General features: G+C 30.8%; 1 protein-coding gene across 1 annotated transcript; it reads left to right on the plus strand.

The window, feature by feature from the left end:
• Positions 1-4,584: 4,584 nt before the first annotated feature.
• Positions 4,585-6,152, plus strand: LOC11429082 (F-box protein At1g67340). Its single transcript, XM_003601735.4, has 3 exons — positions 4,585-4,845; positions 4,945-5,107; positions 5,198-6,152. Exons 1-3 carry the CDS (start codon positions 4,637-4,639, stop codon positions 5,969-5,971), a joined length of 1,146 nt encoding a protein of 381 aa, XP_003601783.3. The 5' UTR covers positions 4,585-4,636; the 3' UTR covers positions 5,972-6,152.
• The last annotated feature ends 2,046 nt before the right edge of the window (positions 6,153-8,198 follow it).

Here is an 8,198-nt window from a genome sequence, read left to right on the forward strand (position 1 = left end):
AGTACTCTAACCTTTCAATACAAGAAGCAAGATTCAAATGCTGTAAAAGACCAGTCAAAACTTACTACTAGCTCCTTCAACCTGACTCATCACTTTCTTGGGAGGAAAAGTAAGGTGACGTACAAAACAGAAAAAATGTGAGTTCTGATCAAAATTGCAATAAATATAATAATCCAAGATAAAAAGTAATAAGTCAAAATAATAACCATTGATTCTCCTCCTTAAAAGAAAAAAATTGTTGATTTTCTTATGTAAGATCAGTCATAATCTAATTTCTCTCTCAAAAAAAAAAATCAGTCATAATCTAATTAGTTATTTTTTTTGGAAATATCATAATGCAATTAGATAAATATCATATTTTTATGCATTTTTCTCTCTATCTTTTTTTATAAATCATTGGTAACTATTTTTTTTTTAGTCCCATGAAATTTGGCCAAACTTGATTAAACCATGGTTCAATCAATTCAAATTTTTATTATTTTATTAGTCATTCGGTCAATCATAATTCAAGTGATTGAACTAATTGAACAATGTTTCAGAAGTTTCATTGATTCGATCACCAATCTGCTGTTTAAAACGCTAATCTTAATTAACCATTTGTTTCGTAGTGAAATGGTTCTCTTTAATTTAAAGTTTGGGTGAGGTTTTACGAGTTTGACCCCATAATATACACTTAAATATATCCAAGTTAAACAAGCAAATATAGCTTAGATCATACTCAACTCAAAGGTGAATTTGGTTTATGTATGCATTAGCATCACGTGCACCCAATCACACCGGTCACAAGGGTCCCTAATGAACGAGTGGTATATGGCAAATGCGTTAAGCAACATCCTCTGCATTTGTCTCATTCAAATTCCTGATCAGTCAGATATATATTGAGATTATGAACGTTCGCACATGTTTATAAACAAATGAAGTATTAATCTTTGCATTTTCATTTACTCAATTTTAATTTCTCGATATATCCTGGCATAAGAAAAGGGTAATGAGACTTGCACGTAAACCACTATCCCCTCCTCTGTGTTCTCATCTTAAAATTCAATAGTGGCTAGCTAGAGTCATATATAGCAAAACTTAATCTTTTAAATGATTGTGCAAGGTTTTATTATCATATGATGAGTTTGAAGCCGCGGTGCATGCATATTATGCGTTCTACGCAAGTCAATGATAAGAGGCACGTATAGGGCCACTTCAACTTAGAATATCCTACCCATTACCTTTGAAAAATGTTAATAGGAATAGAACACCACACATGTTTGGGAGTTCATAATTGAATGCATGAACTTGTATTGTGCCGACACTTTTGATAGAAGATGTATTTAGTATTCAACATTAACATCACACTATGATCGCATTGAATTGTATTAATTTATTTTCTCAAATTATTATTAAGATTGACTTGTCATATCGTGTCTGATTTTGTGTATGCATTGGTGCTTTGTAGACTTGAATTTTGATATTTATTGGGCGAATAGAAATTTTATGGGTCATGCCTATACATGATGATCAGGGGCAAAATCCAATCTTTTGAGGAGATTCGACCGAACCCTCTGAATTTAAAAATACAAATATGAGTTCAAGATGTCCTCTTTTATTTTGGATACACCAAATTTAATTTTTGCACCACCTACCTAAAAGATCTAAAACTCAAAAGTTTAAACCCTTCAAGCATGGTCAGAAATCCACCACTAAGACTGTTTGATAAAAATGACGGATAACTATCAAGCTAGCTACCAGATGATGATTGATAGTTTATAGTTGATCACTTCAAACTTCAAATTCATTGTTTTATTTTCTCATGGTTTATTTGCATTTTTGTTCTTTTTGTCTTAACCCTCTAATCTTTAGAGGAAATAATCATGTTATTCCAAAAGCTCGATTAGAAAATAAGTAATATCTAATCAATGGGGGTTGCCACTAAAGCATGGTTTTAGGCCCCCAGTTTTTTAGGCCTTCTATTATAAGCCCCTGAATCTTTTTTGCTTTAGATATATTTCCGTAAGTCAAATCCTTTAAATATTTCTACGCTTAGCTTGATTGGTAGTTAAATGAAGAGTTGTAGACTCGTGGTTCATGTTGTGAGTTTGATCTTAAATGTATTGTTTTTTTTTGTTAACCTTTCGAATTAATATTCATAACATGACCGTGAGTGTTATCCTATTTAATGTCTACCATGCCTCAAATAAAATTATATATTTAAGGTTGATAATTTTTATGTTTCTTTTTCAACGAATTTAAAAGACCTTATTCAAAGTTTGTTTTAGGCCTACAATTGCATTGGACTGATCCTGAACTCTTATTCCCAATCGATTTCTTTCAACGTAAAGTTAGTTCATTCATGAAAAAATTAAAGTGGTTTGCGTTTTTTTTCAAGGAAAAAAGTGGCTTACGTTGTTAGTATTTGAATGTAAACAAAAGAAACTTTTTAATTGATTTGTTAGGCAATTAAAAGCAAATTAATTTTTACAATAATGACAAATTTCAATTCCATATTTTTCATAAAAACTTAGTTAGGAAAGTTGTTATAAAGGTTGATAAAAAAAACATGCATATTGAAAAAGCACACAATGTGAAAACTGTACAAATTATTCTTTTTTCGATCATTAAAGTACTCTCATAATCTCTAAAAAAAAGTACTCTCATCAAATCTAACCAAATATAGATGCTACAACCTTACAAATTAGAATTTGTTTTTTTTTTTAAGTATAAATTAGAATTTGTTGAATGTAAAAGAAATCTATAATTTCTAAATATAAGTTATTCATTTAAAACTTATAAAAAAGTATTTAATTATACAAAATGTTAGCCACATTCAATGAAAAAATCATCTTATTAGTTTTCTCTCTAAAAGGATGGACGAAGACGGTTTTTTTAATTGGGTATTATTTGGACCAATTACAAAAACTAATTTTTTGATCTGAAAAAAACTGCAATGGATGACAATCTTTCGAGAGAGATTTAACATTGTCGTGTTTATAAGATTGTGTTCAAACCCAATACCTTTAGTTAAGTTGAAGGATGCTCTTATCATCTTAGCTAATTGTTCCTAGGTCCCTAAAAAGTCAATTAATTTTTTTTTTGACAAGGAAAATAATTTCATTATAAGGTGCCTGACAATAAATCAAAAGCCAAAGACATCATCAATACAATTGGGAGCATCTTCAATTCATACATCCTCATGATGTAATGATGCGTATTATGCTAAATAATGCGCAACCTGATTGGCTTCACGCCTAATGTGCATAAAGTCAATTAATTACACTTACCATGACTGGAGTTTTTTTTTTTTTTTTGACAAAATACGATGACTAGAGTTGTTGAATGATTTTAAATATTTAATCAATTAAATGTGGTATAAATTCAAATCAAGTTATTTGAGTCAACATTATTCAATGTTCAAAAATGTTTTTATCAAAGCAAATCTTGATAACATATTCCATATATTGCTAAAAAGAAAACATAATCCATATTATTTTATGATAGAATTTTTTTCTTATAGCATTCAAATTGTATAAATCGACAATGTAAAATTATTTTTTCATATATATATATATATATATCTAATCAAATCATGACATATTTTTCAAAAGCATATCGTATAGATATTTATGAGCAAAAAGTATGAATTTCGAAAAATGTCATATTAAATATCAAAAAGTTCAATAAAGATCAACCGTAAAGAAAATATGAGTTTGATCACGGTAATTCATATTTATTTAAAAATTGAATGTATAAAAAATAGAAAAAAAATTAATTGTGGAAAAGATATTAACGATAAGAATCTTTACAATTTGTCAAAAAAAAAAAAAAAACTTTACAAAAACTTCTTTATTTCTTCTTCTTTTTTTACAAAAAAAAAAAAACAATTGTTCCTAAATATGAGATCCGTTACAAATTTTTATATTTCTTTATTTCTTTTCCAATTATATGTTTTATTCTTTTTCAAAATATATGTTTTATCGGTTTTCCAATTTTCTCTTTACATTCCTCTCAAAAATAATCTCTTTACATTTATTATTATTTTTGTAAATATATATTTTTTAAAAACTCGTTTCTCTAACTATTCTTGATAGAAAAATATTAAATTGTGTCCTAAGGGCACAAGATAAGAACCTAAAAATATAATTAAAGAATAAATGTTACAACGAAAAAATAAATTTTTAACCTTTTAAAATTATAAATGCACAATTTTCAATATTAAATTTTTACATTTAATTTTTTATGCTGCGCCCTTAGAGCATAAGTTAAAAAAAAATTTATTTTTTTGATCAGGAACAAGACCCTTCTTAATATTTTATTTCTTAACTTTTCTTTATATAAATGTGAAAAGAAAAAAGAAAAGAAACTGTTGAAAAGCGTGCAGACAAGGGAAAAGAAGGATTTTGCAGTACAAATAAAAAGAGCAACGTAATCGAGTGCATTAACTTACTGATGAAGACGAAATGGATCTGGGTCAACGCACTTTGACTCAAATAAACGACAATATCAATACTAGTACTAGGCCCATTTTCGTAATTAACCACTCTCATTCGTACTAAATTATTTAATTTTGTGAGAGATTCTGATTCATTAGCCTTAGCCTCTCATATATATAACCCCTCTCTATGCTTTTACCCTTCTTTATCCATCTATTATGCGAACCAGAACAGGTTTGTGTTATCCTCAAACACTTCAACTATCAAACATGTTTTCAGACACAAACAATAACAAAAGACACAAGAGAATGCCACAAAACACTTCTGATTTCTTTGAACTTTTGCCTGATGACATAGTTCTCTCTATACTTGGAAAACTTAGCTCCACCGCTACTTCTCCTTCAGATTTCATCAGTGTTCTAATCACGTATGTGTCAATCTTATATATATATATATTTTTTTTAAATCTCTTTTATTTGTTTTTGTTTGAGTAACTGATTTTTTTATTTTTTTTTGTACTAAACAGATGCAAAAGACTAAACGGTTTAAGTCTTAACTCTGTTGTTTTGTCCAAAGCTTCGAACAAAACATTATCAGTCAAAGCTAAAAACTGGTGTGACTCTGCTCACCGTTTTCTCAAACGCTGTGTTGATGCTGGAAACATTGAAGCCTGTTACACTCTTGGAATGGTAACCACTAAAAAAACAATTTTTTTGTTAGAATTTTTTTCATATTTTATTACATGCATGAAACTAATAATATTATTGTTGTGTCTGCAGATTCGGTTTTACTGTTTGCAAAACAGAGGAAGCGGCGCGTCGTTGATGGCAAAAGCAGCTATGAAATCTCACGCACCGTCTTTGTATTCATTGGCAGTGATTCAGTTCAATGGAAGCGGAGGAACAAAAAACGACAAAGATTTACGCGCCGGTGTTGCTTTATGTGCACGCGCTGCATTTCTCGGTCACATCGACGGTTTACGTGAGCTTGGTCATTGTTTACAAGACGGTTACGGTGTTAAACAGAACGTTATTGAAGGTCGACGGTTTCTAGTCCAAGCAAACGCACGTGAACTCGCTGCCGTTTTATCTAACGGCAATAACAACAAACAACCGTTGCTGACGTGGAGTGTTAACCCGGGTTCAAGCCAACCTCCACAGCTTCGTGTTTTAGCTGGTGCTGGTTCTGTTTCTGGTTCGGGTTGTCCTTTGCTGAGTGATTTTGGTTGTAACGTTCCGGTTCAGGAGACTCACCCAGCGAACCGGTTTATGACAGAGTGGTTCGATATTCGAGGTGGGTTTCCTGGACCGGGTATGAGGTTATGTTCGAATTCTGGTTGTGGAAGACCTGAGACAAGAAAGCATGAGTTTCGAAGATGTTCGGTTTGCGGTGTTGTGAATTATTGTTCACGCGCTTGTCAAGCGCTTGATTGGAAGTTTCGACATAAGGCGGAGTGTGCACCGGTGGAGAGGTGGTTAGAGGAGGAGGAACATATTGCCGGGGAAGGTGACGGTGGCGTTAACGTTGATGAGGTGGTTGTGCTTGATAGTTGATAGGTTTAGATTGTTTATCCAAACGTTAACGATGACAGTAACGGAAGATTGTTTTGGAACTGTATTTTTTGGCATTGGATACTGAAACATGGAAAAAGTTAAAATATTAATTGTCTCATTTATTACTGTGGCGTTGCATAATGCAAAGTCCAATGGTAGTTTGGTCTCCTCTGTTCCTTTACCAACAGTACTTTTTTGAGTTTTTTTCTTTATTTTCTATTTATTGCCCTAAAGTAACTTGACTAGTTAATTTTGGTTTGGTGGAAAAAAGAAGTTACTTTAGGTAAAATAAATTTTTGAAACATGTTAGTTTAGGTAATTAAAATGTCAACTTATTACTATTAGGTTCATAATTTTGGCATCAAATTTCTGCCAAAATGTTTTTCCCATCAATTTTGTTAGTACAGTACTTTGAAATTTTAGTCAAAACAAATTTATACTCCCGTATTATTCTTTTTAGGTTCATTTATTTAATAATATATGTTGTTCATAATATGAATCACATACATCATTAAATTTAAAAATGGAGGGAGTACCAAGTTACATCGATCCAAAGGTTTGGGCTAGTTTTATTTTATTTTTGGTTGCTAATTAAAACATTTAAACCAAAATTTGTTGTAAATTGCCTAGTTTGAGATACATATATAGAAATTCAGACTGACATAAAGGATATGACGTGTGCTGGGTATATATGTAGGCACCACAATGTTACAAACAAAATTAATGAAAGATTGAATAAGATTGATTTCTGTATACGGGTCAAAAGTGTACCACATCTTGAGTGGGGCTATACAATCTTACCTCCCCCCTCACATCATAACTGCTTTAGAAAAAAGTTTGATACATTATGGCACCGATTCTTTTGGGGTATTGATCGAGAGTGATCAATATTTTGTTTTGGAGGGATTTATGTGATATTCTTACTTTGCTTGGGGAAAACATTGTCCACCAAATTTTGTAAATTAAGAGTGTGTGAATATCACCTATCTTGTTTGGAATCACTTTTTAAAATTAGAATCACTTGCCAACTCTAGTTAATCCTTCTAGGATTAAGGAATGATTTGGAAATAAGTTTTAACACACAAATATAATAAAGTTGTCACAAAATGACGTTAAACTAACCTTATTACTAATTATTTTTTCACAAAACCTTACTACTAATTATTTAATTGTTTTCCTCTCAACAAACACTTTTCACATTGATTTTTAAAAACAAATCTTATTTGTAAAAGCGTTACTCATGGTAAAACGGAGGAAAAACAAAGCCAACTCATTGCAGTGATTGAAAATTTTATAAAGACTAAAAGTTGAAGAAATTTTTTAGAAGGAATAAAACGAAAAATTGATATATTTATAGAGACCAGAGACATATTTAACCCTTTTTTTTATACCTAAACATAGTAAAACATGTGATTTTTTTATACCTAAACATATTTGATATTAATTATTTTGAGGATAAATTTATTTTTTAACCATCATATTCTCAAAATATCATCGCACAATATTTGTAGGTATTGCTAGTTGCTACTTTCTTTGATTCTTTGATATACTTCGTTCTTCTATATAATGTATCATTAAGAAATTAAGAAATTGATTTTGATTTTTTTTTTGTATAAAGATTTTGATTTTATTCTATGCAAATAAATCAATTTGATATTTCATAATTTTATAATCAATAGAAATTATTTTTATACCCAAAATGTGTTTATATATTCGGTCTAAGAAGAATTGATTTGTTTTTATATTATATAATTGATTTATGGGCTTGGAACTTTTTTTGAGGGATTATAGGCTTGGAATTGTTTTTACAAAATCTATGAATATTTTACGATTAGTTAATATGAGAATCATATACTTTTTTTTTTGTTGGTCAAGTAGTCTAGTGGCTAGAATTCACCATTTTCAAGGTGAATAAGTAGAGTTCGAACCACAGCCCCTGCATGTTGAAACCGTTGGAGATGGGTGTTGAAAGTGAGTGGAAAGATGACGTGGATGAAAGAGGTGATGAATTCATTAAACATGTTGAACTCTGTCTCGCCAGGCCACGTGGCGCAATCTGGTTCGTTCAAAATGGCGCGTGAGATGCACGCGCCGACAGGGCGCGTGGGAAAGTTGTGCACGCGGAGAGAGAAAGAGAAATGGATAAAGGCATGACACGTGGCGCGTTTCGTTTGGCTGCTTGGATTTTTATCATCTTAATATTTTGGACTCAATTATTTTATTGCAA

This window comes from Medicago truncatula, chromosome 3 (assembly GCF_003473485.1).
Source record: "Medicago truncatula cultivar Jemalong A17 chromosome 3, MtrunA17r5.0-ANR, whole genome shotgun sequence".
NCBI lineage: Eukaryota > Viridiplantae > Streptophyta > Magnoliopsida > Fabales > Fabaceae > Medicago > Medicago truncatula.

Coding starts and splice junctions, on each gene's coding strand:
- LOC11429082 (XM_003601735.4), top strand. CDS start 4,637: ATGCGAACCAGAACAGGTTTGTGTTATCCTCAAACACTTCAACTATCA. Junction 4,846..4,944: donor TTCATCAGTGTTCTAATCAC/GTATGTGTCAAT, acceptor TGTACTAAACAG/ATGCAAAAGACTAAACGGTT. Junction 5,108..5,197: donor CCTGTTACACTCTTGGAATG/GTAACCACTAAA, acceptor TTGTGTCTGCAG/ATTCGGTTTTACTGTTTGCA.